Source organism: Leucopleurus acutus (assembly GCF_964270905.1).
Source record: "Leucopleurus acutus genome assembly, chromosome: X".
In the NCBI taxonomy this organism is placed as follows: Eukaryota; Metazoa; Chordata; class Mammalia; order Artiodactyla; family Delphinidae; genus Leucopleurus; species Leucopleurus acutus.
Window position 1 is genome coordinate 102,030,415 of NC_139148.1, and position 21,263 is coordinate 102,051,677.

At 35.5% G+C, this 21,263-nt stretch overlaps 1 protein-coding gene across 1 annotated transcript in view; it reads left to right on the forward strand.

Moving 5' to 3' along the window:
* The window catches only part of WDR44 (WD repeat domain 44), an 85,200-nt gene that overhangs the window by 17,807 nt on the left and 46,130 nt on the right, over window positions 1-21,263 (forward strand). The window contains exons 2-7 of the mRNA XM_082865430.1: window positions 5,870-5,903; window positions 11,259-11,333; window positions 15,883-16,513; window positions 17,004-17,134; window positions 18,753-18,848; window positions 20,188-20,324. Of these exons, the coding sequence (XP_082721556.1) occupies window positions 5,870-5,903; window positions 11,259-11,333; window positions 15,883-16,513; window positions 17,004-17,134; window positions 18,753-18,848; window positions 20,188-20,324 (1,104 nt within the window). The remainder of the gene's footprint in view (window positions 1-5,869; window positions 5,904-11,258; window positions 11,334-15,882; window positions 16,514-17,003; window positions 17,135-18,752; window positions 18,849-20,187; window positions 20,325-21,263) is intronic.

Here is a 21,263-nt window from a genome sequence, read left to right on the forward strand (position 1 = left end):
TACACCCAGTGCCTAGCACTGTGCTGGTACGAGGTAAGCAGTAGGTAAATGTTGAATGAATGGATTAATTTAACCTTCTTTGGCCTTATTTTCCTCACATGTAAAATGAGATAGTTGGTCTAAATTATTCTTACTTCCTTCAAACATGAAAAAAATATATATTCCCTTCCTACTGATTTTTTAAAAATCCTTTTAGGACTTTGTAAAGAATTACTGTAAATTTCTTTTTAACACTAGGTAACATCATTAGGTAGAATGCTCACTTCCAACACCTGTGACAGAAAACCCACAGTTATGTTGCATCAAAATCTCTTAAAAATAGCCTACTGCTATGCATCTTCTGTTGGATTGATTTTATTTCTATTAAGTAAATGAATACTGTTCTCAACATTACTAAATTAGAGAGTCAGGTTTAGCAAGTTCCAAACTCAAGCTAAGAGGGTTATTAATAAAATGTTGCATCGCTTGCATATTTTTACATTTCACTGAAATTGTATTGAATGCAGTATTATTATGTCAGAGTTTATAAAGGATTTGACATTTTGCTTCCTCTGGAAACTTAGTGAGCAACTTTTGGATAAGCTGTAATTATTGTCATCAGATCCAAATCCCAGTGATTAGCACCTACCTTGGGAAGTAATGACCTTATTATTCTAATGAAATTTTACCTTAGGTGTCTGAAAGTTATCACTGGATCAGGTCAGAGTTTATAAAAGAAAAAATAATTCCTATACTGCCCTGCAAAGTGACCAGAGCAATGTTTTGATGCCATGTAACATTTTAAAAATAATGAATGTTGTGTAGATACTAAAGTGCATTGGTACTGAACACAAATACCCTAGATGCAAAAGGAAAACTACTATAATTAAAATGCTAAATGGACAGGGACCGGAGAAAGCTTCAGTCACACATTATTTTATACTCAAATATGAGGTTCGTTAGTATAAACTCAACATAGCGAGTGCATGAAAATAACTTTCTTACAGAAAACAGGATATAATGAATTAAAATATTCTATCTGTATAAGTTGCTGAAATACTAACCTTAAAATTGCTTTTATATTCAAAACCTGAGTGCAAGCCACACTAAAAATAAGTATTTGATCCATAAGCCATGTGGGTTTTTGTTTGTTTGTTTGTTTTTTAGTAGAATACCGATACTTGTTTAACTTAGACTTTATTTTGGAGCTGTTTCAGAAATTGTTTTTCATGTTTAAGTTTAATAATATCATTGATAGACATTGTCTTCAATTTCAGAAACTATGCTGCAAAATCAAAGATTTACTGCATTTTTAATTAGTATGAATATGTTGAAAGGTTTTTTTTTATGCTATTAGGTGATGAAGGAAGTTTCTCCCATTAAAGTTATATTTTTGTTCAGCTTTGTAAGAAGCACATTTCTTATTTCAATGAAGCTTTGTTAATCATATATTTAAATGTGTCAAAAATATTTGATTTTAAAATATCCTATAATAAAAACTTTTGAAATGAAAATTGAACTTTTGAAGTTCTCATTTTGGTTTGTAAAGGTTTTGTTAAAGTGAGATAAACTACCAATACTTAAATATATCTACCTGTTAACTTCAGTTTTCTTACAGATCTCTCACTTGTGTGCGGTGTAATAAAAGTTATTTTATGTGCTTTTTATGGGAAATATGTGGGCTTTTTATGGGAAAAATTACTGACCTTAACCTTTGAACAGGAGGAATCTAATATTTAGTATCTACAGAAAATTTTGAAAGAATAGTTTTCTAGTAAACTAGATGTATCAGAGTATTACCGGACATTTCTGGATGTGTGTGTGTGCGCTGGATTATGTCCAAGTTTCCTATAATATATCTCAAATTTACGGGAAGTCAGAGGTATAAAATTTAGATCATTAATCATGGTATAAAAATTACATCTTCACTCCCAAACTAATGAAGGGTCTTAAAATAAACTTTCCTAAAATTACAGAAACTCTGAAAACCCTTGCTTAAAGGTCTTGCCCCTAGTTGGTTGGGAAAGCCAAGAGTGGAACTTAATTTTCTTGACCTAGTCCCCTATTTCTCCTGTCCCCAAACTCCAACATGAATAGCTATTTTCTTTAGGTACATAATCACTCTGAAATAGTATGTTATTATCTCTACTTTGAAGTTAGAGACTGAGTTATGGAGAAGAGTTGAGTGGTTGTCTGGGGAGACCCTCAGAAGCTCTGGATTCTTCCTTTACCATACAATTCCAGTTTTAAAAACCGGGTTTCCCAGCTCGATGCAGACTAGAAGCAAAAATTAGAAGGGAAGGGGGAAGAAAGCTTTTAAAGGCAGGCACATGGCCAGCTGTAAGAAGTGACCACTTCTATTGAGGAGGGAGATGCAAAACTATAAAACACAGACATTCCAAGCATAGTAGCCTAGGGTCCTGTAGTGTGAAGGCAAATAAATCCCCTGTACCTTAGGGTCCGTGGAGGGCATTACTGTATTAAAATGTAGTGTAGTATTTGAGCATGATAATTACTCTGAGTCAGTAAGAAAGGGAAAATTGTATATCCTTTGTTTAAGAAGGTATTTTCAAGGGAAAGATTACTGAAACGGCAAGGCTTAGCCTATAATGTACTTATTTACAAGCTGCTTTTGAAATTTGAAATTCAAAAGTACTTAGAACACTTTCAGAAGTTTGGCACTCAAAGAGAAGCTTCATCTCTCTGGCAGTTTTATACATGGAACATTTCATTATTTTATTTCCTAGCTGTGCCAAATCAATTAGGCATTAATTGTAGTTGTTAAAGGCAGATCAGGATTCAAGCCTTTGACTTAATTAGTTTAGTACAACTCAAGAAGCAGCGCTAATTGCCTTTAGTTTGGTGTTCATTCATAGCACCGCTTAGAATATTCTCATAACCGTCATCTTTTAAGACCTTACACAGAAAAGAGGCAATATTGCAATGTAGTTGAGAGAGTGGACCCTAGAGCCAGACTGCCTAGGGTCAAATTCTGGCCCAGTTATTCACTAGCAGTGCAATTTAAATTACCTAATCTGACCCAAGCCTCAAGTTTTTTTGTTGTGTAAAATAGGGAAGGTAATATAACTACCTCATTGGAAAGTTGTGAGGACTAAAGAAGCAAAAGCAAGTCAAGTCTTAGCACATTTTTGGCACATGCTTATTAATAAATGATGGCCATTGTATAATTATTATTACAAGGCCCCTATTAAGAACATTTCCTGTGGGAATACTAAATAATGATTTACTGTTTATTATGGTGAAATGAATTGTTTTCTCATTTTGGCACATGATACAAATCGTTTTAGCCAACTTTGCAAGTTATAAATATGCTTTCACTTTTTACTAGATGCTAATGTTCTATAAATGGATGAAAAAATGTATCTTACAGACTACCCTGTTAAAGACAATTTTAGGCTTAATCAGACTGGAGGAAGCTATGAAATGTTTTACTACCTACTAAGACCTTAACAACTTTGTAACATTTAAATTATGTTTTGAACACGAGTGGCTTTTGTTATTAGTTTTTTGTTTAATGACATCACAAAATGCAAGCAGGATCCCATTTTAATCACCAGCTCAGTATAATCTGGTGTTTTTCATGTTCCCTGTTGTTAAATAGCCTGGAGCTTTACGGGCTGTAGGGTATCTTTCCTGTATCCAGAAATTGGTCTCAGGCTTCCCACTACTGACAAAGTCCCTTGGAGAAACTTGGTGCACTCATTATTTGTGAGTTTCAATGGAGCAATTCAAAGCTGCTGAGGAAACTACAGCTTATTGTGTGTGCCCCATGTGCTCTCTCACTTAATCCTTATAGTAGTCCTATGAAATGTAGATGTTTTTACCCCTTTTCCAAAGGAGGAGATTGAGGCTTGGATAAATTAAATGAATTGATCAAGATCACACATAGGGTAAATGGCAGAAGCGGTATTCAAGCAAGGTCTATCTGCACATGTTCTTTTCACTGCATTCCCTTGGCTCTCAAAAGGAAGTAATAAATTACTCTTTATAGTTTGTACACAGCTGTATGTAAAGCCCCACCAGAACCAATCTGGACTATTTCCATGTGTGTCAACAGTTGGTCTATAACTTAGATCCTGTGAATAATCAGCTCTTTATGAAACCAGTTACATGCAAGAGATAAATGTGGCGCCCTATTCTGTTTTTTGGACAGCTAAAAAACCTGATCAGATTTCTCAAAGTGGGAGTCATGGGGAAGGCAGATTTTCTTTTTCTTGCCTTCTCTACCTCATATGGGGGTTAAGTTTTTTGAAAAACATCTTATTTCCTCTTGTCGCTACACCTCTGTGGTAGATGATTTTTTTTTCTTGATTGACATTCAGAATATGTGCCATATGGAAATTTGAGCCTCTTCAAGGTTTTTTGTTTTTGTTTTTTAAATTTTTGTTATTGTTTTGAGTGCACTTGTATTATTTTACACATCCTTTTTGTGAAATATTTATTCCTTTTTTTAAAATTGGAATAACCTTGGTCCTAATCACCTCCGGATAAACAGGATTTTGTTACAGAGCAGCATATGTTTGCCAGGGAAACCAAATTATTGCGGATATTAAAATTTTCATTCCTGGAAATTGTCCTTTATTAACATGAAATGATATCGTCCAGGCACTGCAATTAAGTGGGCAGGCACTTAAAAGAGACTTAAAAAGAGACTACCTTTTTTGTTTTTTAAACAAGCTTTAAAAAACCCCTAAACTGGGATTGTGTCTTAATCATCTTCCTATCTCTAGTCCCTGGTACATGGTTAGATGTTCCATAAATGTTTGTTGAATAAAGGGGTTGATTTTCTATTGAATGGCAAAAGTAATTTTTTTATCACACTGTTTTGATTAGAGGTCAAGGATTACTCAATTTGGCACATGAAGAGCATGGGAGTAGGACTCGATGCTTCTCTTGGTTCTGCCCCTAACTTAATTTGTGACTTTGGGGAAAGTCACTTAATCTCTGAGCACCTTGGTTTCTTTATCTGTAAAAAGAGGCGCTATGACTAGATGAACTTGAAGGCGCCTTTCAACACAAAGTTGTATCATCTGTGATCACTGCATTTAAAAAATTTAGGAATGGCATATGAATCATTTAAAAGCTTCTTACTGCATAACCCTGATAAGCGGCTGTAAGGGTATGTCTCTCCTTTGTGCTTTGAAGCAGATATCAAATTGTTCCTATTCGAAGAAAAATGTAAGGGTGTGTGTGAAAATAATCGGTGAAAAGTTACTTTTTAAAATTATTATATCTAGAGCACTCTGTATTTAAGAATAGAGTTTTGCTCCAGTTAAAAAAAAAAAAGAGCTGCAAACAAAAATAGGTTATCTCTCTTTAAAAGTAACGTAAATGTCTAATGCATATGAAACTTTTCATCCATACTGTAAATCAAAGAAGCACAAATTAAGACAGCAATAAGATATATTTTGCCTATCAAATTTGTAAACATTTAAAAATAACACTCATTTTTGGCAAGGGTATTAAGAAACAGGGACTCAGAGCAATGGGAGTGTATTTAAATTGGTAACAACTGTTCTGGAGGGCAATTTGAGAGTTTCTCAAAATGCTGAAAAGTGTGTATACTTTTGACCTGCAATTCCACTTTTAGAGAAATTTATTTTAAAGAAATTTATCATGGAAGAGTACAAAATTTTATTCACATTAATGCTAATTATAGTGTTATATATCTAGGAAGACAAAAGATACAAACTCAAATCTCTTGGTTGTAAGGCTATGGGTCACTTTAATTTTCTTCTTTACTTTTTTATGGTTTCTACATCTTCTGTAAATGTTTTTTAAAATATGGGCTTGTCTTTAATGAGTGTGTAGAAGTATTTCCCTTCTCATCTCCACTATTCAACACTTTCTTGCTTTTATTTCTGAACAGGCCTCCAGGAAAGGTTGTGATTTCAACATTAAAGGTGAGTTGTGCTTTCTGAAAGTGATAAGTATATTTCTACAAATTGTATACAATTTTCATTCATTTTTCTCTTTTATGTAATTCTTCGTTTTCTGCTTTGGCTTTCTATTACTTATTTTTTGCTAAGTAATATTATCATTGTATCTTACTCTAGGTGTGATTAGGTACTCTAGAAATACCTAATTAAATATTGTACTATAAGGAAGGGACTATAAGTATTTTTTAGATTTCTGCTAATTTTTATTTGGTTTACAATTTTTAGAATAAAAGAACACTATAAAATACTTGTATTTGTGTGTATGTGTGTTTTTAATTGAAAAAGTAATACTTGCATGACAGAAGTATGGAGTAACCAAAACACTTGTATACTTCTTATGGGCACATGTATTGGTATCATAATTATATATAAAAATCAATCCTAGCCTTATATTCAAGCAAAGAAGTTTGATATTGAGACATTATGCCAATGGGAACCATTTTAAATACAAGAATATCACCAAACAGAACTATTTACATCAAATAGAATATATACTATATGTGTATGTTTGTGTATGGTTGTGTTTGTGTGTACGTCTGTACATATGTATGTATAATCTCAAACATGCTGTATTTTTTTTTCAGTTTCAGTGTCCCTACCTTCTATTTATACACATTGGATATTGATCTGTTTGATAAATTGTGGTGTATTCATATGGAATATTCTGTAGCAGTGGCTATGAATGAATTAGTTATACACAATAACATGGATGAATTTCAGCACCATGGTGTTGAGTGGGGGAAATAAAACAAGTCACAGGAAAATACATGTAGGAAGATTCCATTTATATTAAGTCCAAAAGCATGCAAAACTAGAGAATATATTGTTCAGAGATACAAGCATAGTAAAACTATAAAGAACAGCAAGGGAATAATAAACACAAAGTTTAGGATATCAGTCATCTCTGAGGGTGAAAGAATGTAATGGAAATGGAGAAGGACATACAAGAGACTTGAAAGCTAATAGTAATACTGTTCTTTTTCTTAAACTGAGTACGTAAGAAAGGTTATATCATAATTCTTTATTCCTTATGTTTTATAAAAATTCTTTTATATTAACTATTTAATAAAACCGTTTTAAAAAACAACTCATGGACATGGTTAAAATTCACTCAGTGTGAGGGCTTCCCTGGTGGCGCAGTGGTTGAGAGTCCCCCTGCCGATGCAGGGTACACGGGTTTGTGCCCCGGTCCGGGAAGATCCCACATGCCGCGGAGCGGCTGGGCCCGTGAGCCATGGCCGCTGAGCCTGCGCGTCTGGAGCCTGTGCGCCTCAACGGGAGAGGCCACAACAGTGAGAGGCCCGCGTACCGAAAAAAAAAAAAAAAAAAATTCACTCTGTGAAAAGAAGATGGTTGAAAATGTAGCTTCCCTCCCATTCTTCACCTTCCACTTCCCAGTCCTCCTATCCAGAGACTATTGCTGTTTATGCTTGTAGATTTTAAAAGCCACTTAGATCTTAAGATATTTTTAGGTTATAACAAATAGGTTTGGGGAATTTATTTTATCCCAGTAATTATAGATTATCCTTAACTTGAATAAAATTAGATAGAAAATGTACATATTTAGTAAATAAATATGAAGTTGGATATAGTTCTTTTTTACTTTTTATTTTGAAATAATTATAGAGTCACAGAAAGCTGCAAAGATAGTACAGAGTGAAGCCCTGTTATCCTTCACCCACTTTCCCCAGTGGTTATGTCTTAATTATAGTACAATATCAAAACCAAGAATTTGACGGTGGTACAGTGTGAGTGTATAGTTCTATGTCGTTTTATTACATGTGTATATTTATATAACCACCACCACAATCCAGATGAGATCTAGTTTATCACCACAGAGAGCTTCCTTTATAAAGTCACACCCACCGCCTCCCCACATCATCCCTAACTCCAGGCAGCCAGCCACTAATCTGTTTTCCATCTCAATAATTTTGTCATTTGAGAATGTCCTATAAGTGGAATCATATAATGTGTGACCTTTTGAGATTGGCTCAAATGATTGAGATCCATCCAAGTTGTTGCATGTGTCAATGGTTTATTCCTTTTTGTTGTTAAGTAATACTCTATGATGTGGATGTACATGGGTTATTGAGTGCTTATTGTGTATAACAGCATATCTATTGATACCTTAAGCAATCCAAAGAAAAGTTTGATATAGTTCCTATTTTTGATGGCTTTACAACCTCACAGAAAAGATACATATATATAAGAAAGGATGATACATGTGGTATTGATGTTTGTAGACTAGAATAGACCTTAAGAATTACAGGGAGTTTGGAGGAGGAAGGGGGACATAGAGCAATTGTGAGAGCTCTGTTGCCTGGAATAGGAGAGAAAATTTTTCGGGAGGAAGTAGAACTTGTGTTAGGCTTTGAAAATTGGGAGGGGTTTGCATAGGTGGATAGAGAAAAATTGGGAAAGCATTGTATGTTAGGTAATAGTATGAACTAATTAATATGCAAAGGCAGAGAATTTGCTGGGCACGTTGAAAGACTGGTGTGACTAATGTAAACATTTCAGTGGTGGAATGTTGGTAAAGTAAATTGGGGCCAGATTTCCATGAGCCTTGAATGTCAGGTTAAGAAATCTGGGCTTTAAAATTTTGAAGCAAGATATTTAAAGTCAATTTTTATATGTCTTACAAGATTTTTTGCTGGGGAATTAACAAAAGTTAAGTGGTAGAAGGGTGGAAGAAAGTTCGGGGGAAAGAGACTAAGTGCAGAGAGAGCTATTAAGAGGTTAGAATGTCAAGACATGAGACTCCCAACAGAGGGATGGTGTTGATAGGAATGGATGGATGCATATGACAACTATTTAAGAGTTGTTTCCTGGTTTTTGTTTCTTGTTTTTTTTTTTCTCTCCTCAGCAAAAAAGAGTGGCGGTCACATCTCAAACATTTTTTAAAATTTCACTTTAGTCACAGTTAATTACTTATTACTCATTACACAGTTACTTCCTCATTACTAAAAACCAGAAGTGACCTGAATTTTTTAGTAACTAACATTTTTAGCTTAATGTTCTTTAGTAGATGATAATGAAGATTTCTTTGAGTGTAGATCACTTTTGTACAAATGATTTGTGAAACTGGGTCTTTTGTTGGATGTGCTTATTAAAATTAAAAAGCTCAGTTCTTATAACTGAATACTATGAGGAGGGTACAGACAGCTCTCTGATATCCAATACAGATGGAGGGAAACAGTGGTGTGAATTGCTAGAAATTGAATGCTCTATCATACCTTTTAAGAAAGCATGTGTCTGAGGTTGTGATAGGTAGGAGTTAGAGAAATGGCCTAAAGGTGGGAAGCTGGGATTTAGGTGGGAAGCTGGGATTTAGTAGATACTGTGCCACAGTAATGGGGCAGCCCATCTCCAGAAAAAGGTAATAATTGAGGACTGTCTCAAGTCTAGCTAAGTTGGTGTTGGTTTTCTGTAGGCACATGCTTGGCTTCCATTGCTTTGTCCTCAAAGCCTGATCGAGGTGCTAGGGGAAGGACCTGGACCTTAAACCTCACTAAAGACAGAATCATAGATGACTATATATACTAAATCAGGTTTTACTAAGAAATCTTCCAACTAACCTCTCTAGAGATCAGATCCTCTGGTAGGTGCCATATCACTCCTTAAAACTAGGACTTAACAGCAGTTTACCTTATAGGAGTTGATATCTTTCAAAAGTTCAAAGTCTAAGAGAGTTTTGTTAAAGCCAAATAAAATAGAAGCCTAATCATTGCTTGCCAGTTTTGGTCTGTGATCTTTGTAAGTATTAAAACAAATGAAATTGAGGTACAGGAATTATTATTATGTATTTTTCTTAGGTTAACTTGGGGAAAATATCCATGGAATTAAGGTTGTACAGTGCTTCTGATTTCCCTACTAATGAACAGTTATTGGAGGGTAATTGGGTAAATATAGTTAATTTGTAGGACAGTTGAAGGTGTTTCTCTAATATTCATTAACCGTTCTTAATTGTCATCAGCTTTCAAGAATTCTCTCTCATCTTGTCAAGATGGCTATTTCAGGGTGGTCAGGGAAGGCTTTTCTGATGTAATAATGCCTGAGCTATATGACCCTAAGGATGGTAAGGAACCATCCAGTTGGCCAAAGTATAATTGTGTGGTTGTGATGGGAGAGGGAGGTGAGAAATATAGATGTCAAAGATGTAGGCAGGAGCCATATCATGTTAGGTGTTCATGGGCTGTGGTAGAGTTTAGATTTTATCTAATACTTCAAATTCCATGAAACAACTTTTCTCTAGAAGAATCTATATAAGAATTGGTAGTATTTCCCAAATGCTGGGAGGAATTCAATGAAACAACTTTTCAGCTTGAAGATACTGGAAGTCCTACAGAAATTTCTCTAGCACATTATTAAGTCTTTAGCATTATAATAATCTCTGGAGTAGAGAGATTATTGGAGCCTGTCCTGATACTTGTATAATTGCTACCTTAATACATACATACATCCTTATGTATCTTAGGTCACTTATCTGTCAAAAATGGTTATAGTGACTTTCTGACAAGCTCTGTGATGTACACCAAGAATTATGAAAAGTTTTTTTCTCAGTATTAGTGGTAGCATTCAAATTACTGTACTTCTATAAATGTAAAGAAAACTTAGGATGGAAAAGAATATTGTGTTAAGATTTGCAAATGTATGATTATCTTACTTTACCCGAATTTTTTTTCCAACAGAAATGCAGCATCCATTTTACCTTCTCTAACCTCCCAAATATATATATATATGTACGTATGTGTATATGAATGTATACGTAGATATATATGTATTTTTGGTGGGTTTAATTTTTTTCATCTGTTACTGTTTTGGGGCCTTCATTTAATACCGGTTAAATCTTGATTCCTTTTATCTAAAGTGTATAGAGTTTTTAAGAAAATGATTCTCTGAATATGGTCTTCCTCATTATGTACTTTTGTGTTTATTCATATTTATGAAGGGATACTTTGGGGAAAATAACAATTCTAATTCAACCCTTTGCTTAAGTCCTTAATCTTTTTAAACTACAAAGGTACTTAGTAGTTCTTATCTTCCTGCACAGTTTTTTAATGTTAAAAAGTTGGGTACATGTGAAGGAAAATATCCTGTTACAATAGAAAAATCGAAAATTGCTGATTGGTAACCTTCCTATGCAAATTAAATTGTCCCAATTGGCATAAAAATCTCTGGGCATCTATCAGTATACAAACATATAAGCTCTTTATGGGCCTTTGATTTATTAATGTTGTAATTTCTAATTTATACCCATTTTAAACAAAGTTTTAAAGAAAAGATATTTGGTCTTTGTTTCTTTTCTTTTTGAAATAGGAAGCAGAGAACTCTGCATACAAAGTTGGAAATGAGTCCCCTGTACAAGAATTGAAGCAAGATGTGTCTAAAAAGGTTTGTAAGATAAAATGTTAATATTAGTTTAGCAGATGTCATATTTTTATGGTATATTTAAAGTGGAAAATTTTTTATATTCTTTTAGTATAGTGCCCTGTACGCGGTGGATGTTCAGTAAATCTTCCTGAATCTGTTGAATTTGTGATTGAAGGCGCATCAGGCTTTTTAGAAGGCATTTTGTAATCGAACTAATTGGTAATTTATCCTTGAATCAGTATTTTGAAAAATGTTTTGTAATGTGTTTTTATTTTTTATACCTGTATTTTTATTAGAGTAAGCTATAGCTACTCTTGAGGCTAGTACCAAGAGGTAAAGGTACTGAAAAACTCAGTGCAGCAAATTCTAATGTCTTGAGGAGTTAGAGGTTACAAGAAGTCATTACTCTTCTAGTACCTTTGATAACTTTTAAGGAATTGATCATATGAAGCTTCAGGGTTTGGTTTACTGGAAGAGACTGAGCATAAGATAAAAATTTTGGCAATGGGTTATTCACAGTATCAGGATAAAACCCAAGGAGAAAGAACAGTGTGTGTCTGTTCATTTATACCAGTTTTGAGTGTTTTCTGGGCCCCAGGCACTGTTTAGCGAGTGGATTTCCAGAGACCAATGCTACGACACATCCTCTATCCCAGAGTTTCTCAACAGCAACACCTTTGGGGTGAATAATTCTTTGTTGTGGGGGGAAGGAGAGACTGTTCTGTACATTGTAGAATGTTTAGCAGCATTCCTGGCTTTGACTCACTAGATGTCAACGTCCGCCCCCCCCCCCCACCAACCCCTACCCCATCTTGACAACCAAAAATGTCTCCAGACATCACTGAATGTCTGGGGGAATGATACCAGGCAAAATCACCACTAATGTAGATTCATTGTTCTACCCTTATGGAATTTAGAAACTAATGGACTACATATTTTAATATTGATCATACTTTTTCCTTTAAAAAGAAAAATTTCCTTTTTGGGAAAAATGGTTTTGTGTATCAGCATGAATGAGATAACAAGAGTGGTACCCTTTTTTTTTTTTAAATCAGAAATTTCCCACAATTCTACACAAACAAACAGCTGTCTTGATTTTTTGGCGTTCCCTTCTGGTTCTCACTCATTTGCTTTTTTTTTTTTTTTGGCCTGTTTGTAGTGTAGATAGAATTTTGTTGGTGATGGTGTTGTTTTGTTTCTGACAGAATTTTATATTCTACCTTTTCCTCTTAACATTTTTTGATTTTTATCATATTTCTACATGTTTTTTTTTTTTTTTTTTTGCGGTACGTGGGCCTCTCACTGCTGTGGCCTCTCCCGTTGCAGAGCACAGGTTCCGGACGCGCAGGCTCAGCGGCCATGGCTCACGGGCCCAGCCGCTCCGCAGCATGTGGGATCTTCCCGGACCGGGGCACAAACCCACGTCCCCTGCATCGGCAGGCGGACTCTCAACCACTGCGCCACCAGGGAAGCCCTCTACATGATTTTAATACTCAGTTTTCATTTGGTCTATTAGCTTCCATCAAGCAAATGGATTATTATGTATCTAGCCATTTTTATTGTTGAAAACTTGAAAAGTTTCTGTTTTTCCACTAGAGCTTTTCTTTCCCTTTTTAAGATTTTTTTTCTTGGGATAAAATACAAATGGGTAAGTATAGTTAGTAGCCAAAAAAAAGTGATTTTTAAGGAGAGTTTAGAAGCTGAAAAAGTAGTAAACACTATGGAGCCGTAGAGTGAGTCTTAAGGCTCTAGGTATTACTTTTCAAGTTCTAGCCTTTTCAAGTGAATTAAGTATCCAACATTAATGATAAAGGCTGTGGAGTTACACCCTGGATCAGGGTATAACACAATCCCTGTTCCCAGTAACTTACATTTGAGTAGAGAAAATCGGATAAACACAAAACTGAGTGTAATAAGTGTTCAAATAGACTTGCAAACTTTATAAGAACACAAAGGGAGGCTTTTCTTTCTCCTTGAGGATAGGAATGGGGAAGGAGGAAGTAGCATCTGAACTGGTTCTTGATGAATGGATAAGATTTGGGCAGGGGCCTTCCCTGGTGGCGCAGTGGTTGAGAGTCTGCCTGCCAATGCAGGGGACACGGGTTCGTGCCCCGGTCCGGGAAGATCCCACATGCCACGGAGCGGCTGGGCCCGTGAGCCTTGGCCGCTGAGCTTGCACGTCCGGAGCCTGTGCTCTGCAACGGGAGAGGCCACAACAGTGAGAGGCCCGCGTACCGCAAAAAAAAAAAAAAAAAAAAAAGATTTGGGCAGTCAGAGATGGAAGAGGAAAGGCATAACCAAAGGCGTGGAGATGAGGAATGTGCAGAATGTTTGACGATGAGTCTAGAGACCAGAGTTAGGGCCAGATTATGGGAATGCCTCTCATGTCATACTAAAACATCTGGTTTTTATTTTACAGTCGCTGTGAAAGCAATGATTTTTTTGAAGCAGGGAGGTGATAGGAAACAGTTGCTTTAGCATGATCATTTCTATGTTAGTCTTGATTCTCACTGTTCTCTTGTTCTTTCCCCATTTGCTACCTCCTGAAACCCAGCAGAGAACGGGGGTGGGGAAACAGGGCTAGGTACTGTAAATAGGTGCTATGGGGGCATATCAAGATGTAGAAAACACGGGCCTTGTTTTCCAGGTGTGGAGAAAATATTTATATAGAGCTAGCTCATGTACTACTCTGTATTTATATTCTAGTTCATATTATAATGAACAGTAAGAGTGATAGGAGTTCAGAAGAGGAAGAGATTGTCCTCAGGTAAGGGATTAGAGAAGGTTTAAGATTTTCAACCTTGTTTTAACCCCTCTGATGGCATAGGCCTTTTCACTCTGCATAGTGATTATTTGAAACCTTTACATTCACCTCATGCTCACTGTGCCCACCTGCATCTGCTTACTTTCATCAGATAACCTTGCTTCCCACACTGCATGTAGGTGTTAGAGGCTAAGAAGCCTGAATTCAGTCCTTTTCATCATCTCTCACTTCCCTCACCTGCAAACTTGTTGTCATCTTTTACCTCTTTTTCATGCCATTCCTGAGAATTTAGTATTCTTTATTTTCCTGTCCAAAGTAGAATGATATAATATAAAGAACACTGGATTTTGGGGAGAAAAACCCAGATTTCAGTTTTGACTTTGTAGTTTACTAGCTGTGGGACCTTGGGCGAAATACTTAATGCCTTTACCTCAGATTCCTGCTTTTGTAGAAGGGAGATAATCTAGCTCCCTCACAAGGCCTGTGTAAAGATTAAATGGCAAATGTGTGTACTGGGTCTGATACACAGCAGACCTTCTTTCTTTTCTTCTCCAGAACTTGTTACCTTCCTTTCCATTGGCTCTTTCCCCTCGGCTTATAAAAATGCTGGATCATTTTCTTGCACCCTCTTCCATGTATAGCCAAGCTTTTTGAGAACGTAGAGTGTGCTGGCTGTTCCTGTCTTCACCTCTTATTCATTCGTAAATTTACTGTAATCTGGCTTCTGTTATTGCTAAAGTATTCAGAGCTCAGAAACTACCTAATTGACAAATTAGGTGGACTCTAGTTAATATTTCTCTGGTAAAAGTAAGGTAGGTCTAGGATAAAAATTTGAAGATTGAGAAAAATGAATATGTAGAATATGCTGGGAAATCAGGGATGAATATTATTGAACGGCTTAATATCCAGTTCAACTTGGCATGAATTTGTAGTAAACCACATCAAGATAGTTCCATAACACATTCTGTTAACTTTCTGGAGCCAAAGAATTGAGAAAGCAGAAGTCATCCATGTCTCCGTGGTGGAAAGATAAGTGAGTGGGCTGGGAGATTTATTGTGTTAATAATGACAGGACGGGTAGAAAATATATTTTCTTCTAAATGTTGGTAGGAGACGCAGAAAGCCTGCCTGTAGTTTTCAACTGTAGATAAGAAATAAAAGGGAAAAAAGGCAAGATGAGGTGGGTATTTGAACTCTTTTCATGGTCCTGCCATCTCTTTGCAGAACAGGGGATTAGATGTAGCCTGTTTAAGAACATTAATCTCCCTGCATCTGCTGGCTTTCCATGTCAGGCTTGAGTTCAGAGCTGAACAACTTGAAATCTTGTACAAGGTGGTTTTGATTCTCATAGTTTTGTTAACTAGGCTCAAACCAGCAGGCAAGTAACTTGGCATAAATATGTAAATGAACTATGACATGAAGCATCTGAATGTAAATTTAGGTTTAAACTTTCTTTTACAGGGTTGATTGAATTTTTGTGATTACACGTACTAACACAGATTCCCTATATAATGGTTAAGAGTACAGTGTCTGGAACCAAACTCCCTACGTTTATGCCAGCTTCATCACTTACTAGCTTTGTGACGTTGGACAAATCACTTGGTCCCTCCGTGCCTTAGTTCCCTCATTTGTATAATGATGATAGTAAGAGTGCTATCTTACAAGGTTGTTGTAAAGATTAAAATACGTAAAGTGTTAAGAACATTGCCTGGCACATAGTAAGTACTATATAAATGATTAGCTGTTATTTTGTTCTTGTAAATAGCTTCACTGTTTTTTTTCAACTGCTTTTTAACCTTTCATCAGATTATTGAAAGTATTATTGAAGAGAGTCAGAAAGTACTACAGCTGGAAGATGACTCTTTGGATTCCAAAGGAAAAGGACAGTCTGATCAGGCTACTGCCAGTCCTATCATGGCTGGAACAGATATACCTGGATTGTTAGCCGTAGATCAAGTACTGCAGGAAGATTCCCAAAAGGCAGAGAGTCAGGATGTATCTGAAGAAACTGAATTAGAATCAAAAAAATGTTTTCCTTCTGATGACACATATGACAAGCCAGTAGATGAAACCACTAAGTTAACTGAAATAAGTTCAACTGAACAACAGCTTAATGTGCCTGAAACTGAAACAGAAGTGTTGAACAAGGAAGCACTGGAAGTCAACGAAAGTGATGTTCTAGAACCTGCATCCTCACACTCCTTATCTACTAAAGATTTTGCTGTTGTGGAAGAAGTTGCTCCTGCCAAACCACCAAGACAGCTTACTCCAGAACCTGATATAGTAGCTAGTACAAAGAAGCCTGTTCCAGCACGCCCACCTCCTCCAACTAATTTCCCGCCTCCTAGACCCCCACCGCCATCTCGACCTGCTCCACCACCAAGAAAAAAGAAAAGCGAATTGGAGTTTGAGGCTCTTAAGGCACCTGATCTAGATGGCAAGTATTAATTGAGAAATAGCTATTTTTGCGGGGAGTTCTTGGAGTTGAAACTTGAACTTTCTGATTTTTTTTCCACTTTATGCTGTATATAACAACATTGATGACCAAGTTATAAAACTTATTTTAGTAATAGAAAATCAAAATGTTTACATTAGTGTTGTTACATTACTGTAATTAAACATTTCAGGAGACTTTCAAATCTGTTACCATTGGAGAGCCAGTGTGGCATAGTGAAAAGAGCGTAGAATTTGGAGACTTCAGATTTGAATTCAAGTCCTAGTTCTCTTCATGTGTAAGTTGTGTAGCCTTGAGGAATTTAACATATTTGAACCCTGGTTTTCCCATATATAAAACGAGAGTAATAAAACCACTTTTCTCAGAGGATTGTTCTAAGCATCAGCCAGATAAAGGTTAAAGCACTTTTCAAGCTATGTATAAGGTCTTATATAAATATTAGTTGTTGTTGTTGTTGTTGTTATTATTGCAGTTCCCAAAGAGAATATTACATCTGATACTCTCCTAACTACAAACATGGCTTCAGAGAGTACAGTCAAAGATTCTCAGCCTTCTCTTGATTTGGCAAGTGCTACCAGTGGAGATAAAATAGTTACTGCCCAGGTTGGTGAATTTGTGTTATATTTGATACAGGCTTTCTCAACTTTCTGCAACTGGCTGGTTTGTTGATTGTTTTGGTTTTGGTTTTGGTTTTGGTTTTGGTTTTGGTTTGTTGATTGTTGAACCTTCTTTCTTCTCCAGGCCAAATATTTCCTTGTCCCCAAAACCTGGCTACCTTACATCCCTTGTCTAGCTCTGCTACTTAAGTAGCTGGCTGATTCTGGCAAGCTATTTAACATCTGAGTCTGAGATGGCTCATTGATGAAATGAGGGGAAAACCTTCCTTGAAGGTTTCTTGCAAGGTTGAAATGAGCTAGAGTATGCCAAGTACCTGGGATGTAGTAGGTATTCAAAAAGTGACAGATGCTGCTATATGTAATATTTATTAATAAATACCAACTATAATCTTCATTTATCTGACCTATAGTGGTCAAAATTGGGGACTTTTATAATTTCCTTTTCCTAATCATGAAAAAAAACTTCATACACTAGGCTATGTATCCATATATGAGGCAATAGAAAGGACTTGATAACATGAATTTCTGCCACTGTCAAATTCTGGGGTTCAAGAGGGTTACTTATGTGGTAGCTGTGGTTAGGGCAGGTTAGCCGACTGGGAGATACTATCATACTAAGTGAAGTAAGTCAGACAGAGAAAGACAAATATCATATGATATTGGAATCTTAAAAAAAAATGATACAAATGAACTTATTTACAAAACAGAAACATACAGACTTGGAAAACAAACTTATGGTTACCAAAGGGGAAAGGTGGGGGGAGGGATAAATTGGGAGTTTGGGATTAACATAATACACACTACTATATGTAAAATAGATAATCAACAAGGACCTACTGTACAGCACAGGGAACTCTGCTCAATATTCTGTAATAACCTCAAAGGGAAAAGAACTTGAAAAAGAATAGATACATGTATATGTATAACTGAATCACTTTGCTGTACACCTGAAACTAACACAACATTGTTAATCAACTATACTTCAGTATAAAATAAAAAAATTTTTTAAATTGAGGATTCTGTGGCCAATGGAACTTGGAATAAAATTCAAAGCACATACACACACAAAAAGACAATATAGTCTTTTCAGAGCCTTAGAGCAGAGGTCAACAGTGGCCTGATTTTGTAGGGTCCCCAAGCTAAAAATGGTCTTTATATTTTTAAAGGGTTGTTTTTAAAAAAAGAATATGCAACAGACACTATATATGAAGCAAAAAGCTTAAAATATTTACTATCTGGCTCTACAGAAAAAGTTTGCCAACCCCTACCCTCAAGATATCCATGTGTATAGCTCTGATTAATGGCAATATTAGTGCTGGCATTTTACTGGTAGAGAACTGCTTTTGGGCCAGGTTCAAATAGAACATTTATTTGCTTTCAAGACTACTCAGACATTATTTCATGAGCAGCAACACTTTTGGTACCTAATGTTTTTCAGCATGCTGGGAATAATAAAAGACTGAAATGGAGTGCTCCATTTAAATTTTCAGTAGGCTCCATTATCTGTATTCTGCAATTCTTTAGAACTGTGTGTGGTAATGAATAATTGAATATTTATAGAAATTGATTCAGTCTACTTTCTGTTTATAAAACTATAATTTCAGGAAAATGGAAAAGCACCTGATGGGCAGACAATAGCAGGTGAAGTGATGGGCCCTCAGAGACCTAGATCCAACTCTGGGAGAGAGCTTACTGATGAGGTATAATTAGATTTTTTGGTTCTTGAAAACATAAAACATAGAGGTCATGATGAGAAGATGAAAAAATTCTAGAGATGAATGGTGATGATGGTTGCATGACAATGTAAATGTACTTGATGCTGATGAACTATACAATTAAAAGTGGTTAAAATGGTAAATTTTGTATTATATATTTTACCATGATTTAAAAAAATTAGCTTTATTGCTGTTAGGCAAAAAAATCATAATGTAGAGGAAAAAATGAAAATTGAAGATTGTCTTAGTTTTTTTTTTTAATATGCTGGAGTTTGAACTCCGACTTAAACTTGCCCTTTCACATAATTATATGGTGGAATAAGTGTATTGAAAGCAAGGCCTATGTTTTATAGAAAGTGGGCTTAAAAAAAACTTGATATTATAGGTATATGTTTTTATACATATTGGATTATGTACAGTGTATACAGACTCAATGTTTAATTCTTACCTTAAAATTTAGTATACATCTATTGGCCAATTTATTCAGAATGTAGTTTTGAAGCAAAATCTTAACTTTTGTTTCTTTTAAACAGTACATTTAAAAAAATTATTGTACTTTGGAAAACGGTTTGGTAGTTCCTCAAAATATTAAACATCGAGTTACCATGACCCAGCAATACCAATCCTATGTATACACCAAAGAGAAAGGAAAACATACATCCACACAAAAAATATACATAGGTGTTCATGCTAGCGAAAGTGTGGAGACGACACAAATGTCCAACACTGATGAATGGATTAATAAAATGTAGTATGTCCATCCATGTGGACTATTTTTTGGCAATTAAAAGGAAAGAGATACATGCTGCAATATGGATGAACCTTGACAGGATGATGCTAAGTGAAAGAAGCCAATCACAAAAGACTACATACTATATGATTTAATTTATATGAAATGTCCAGAATAGGCAAATCCATAGAGAAAAAAAGTGGATTCGTGGTTGCCAAGGACTGGGAGGAGAGGGGAATACAGCATGACAGCTAATGGGTTTATGCTTTCTTTTGGGGGAGGTAGAAATGTTCTAAACTTAGATAATGGTGATAATTGCACAACTCCGTGAATGTACTCAGAACCATTGAATTATACGCTTTAAATGAGTGCATTTTGTGGTGTGGAAATTGTATCTCACTAAAAATGTTTAAAAAATTATTGTACAAGTGGGAGGGGCCACAACAGTGAGGGGCCCGCGTACTGAAAAAAAAAAAATTATTGTACATAGTACTGAATGTATCTAGAAAGTTCTTAGCTTGAATTTTTGAGGATTTTGTAGATTCAAAAAGATAATTAAATTATAGGTACTCTTGGTGTTATTTTTTACTTCAGGAAATTTTAGCCAGTGTAATGATTAAGAATCTGGATACTGGAGAAGAAATACCTTTGAGTCTTGCAGAAGAGAAACTGCCAACAGGTATTAATCCTCTCACTCTACACATCATGAGAAGGACTAAGGAATATGTAAGGTATGGCCTAATGTTATTATTTATCATTTGTAGTATTTCATTCAGAGTGGTGAAAAGTTCTCTGTTTATGAACTATGAGAGTCCCTAATTTGGTTTCATTCAGTCTTCTTTTTTTAAAGTTAGAATTAAAATTAGAGTTAGTTAATGTATGTATTCTTAAACTTTTTTCTCTCTCTTTTTTAAAATGAGCTTTTTTTTTTAAGATTCCACATATAAGTGATATCATAAAGTATTTGTCTTTCTCTGTCTGATTTATTTCATTTAGCTTAACACTCCCAGGGTCCATCCATGTTGTCACAAATGGCTGGATTTCCTTCCTTTTTATGGCTGAATAATATTCTTCTCTGAGTGTGTGTGTGTGTGTGTGTGTGTGTGTGTGTGTGTGTGACATTTTCTTTATTCAGCTTTGTTCTCAAGATTGTACAATTACTTGGGGGAAAATATATATATATCTTAAATCTCATAGTATTTGGTTTGTCTTCTTTTAAAATGATTTATATTGGATTGGCCAAAAAGTTTGTTCGGGTTTTGTTATGACATCTTACAGAAAACCCAAACAGACTTTTCAGCCAACCCAATATTATACTAGAGACAATATTAGAACACATGAAGCTAAAAAGCCATGTGGGATAAACGCCTGGTCTTCTGAAACCTCGCTTTAAGGATCAGAAATTTTATAAATAATTGTATTGTCTTTTTAGGGTCAGAAAGTGTCTTTAGAGTGAGGTGATTGACTTTACTGTGAGATGTATGTAGAACTAAGAAATAATTTCGGTGAAAGCAAAGCTTTCACATGATGTGCCTGGTAAGTAAGGAGGGAGATATTTATAAGTTAATGTGTCATTTCTGTGCAGCATGTTTTGCCCAGCAAAAAGCCTTGTTTGTGTTAGGTTTTTCATAAATTCCTAAATTGCATTCGTTTGCATTTTGTACATTGCA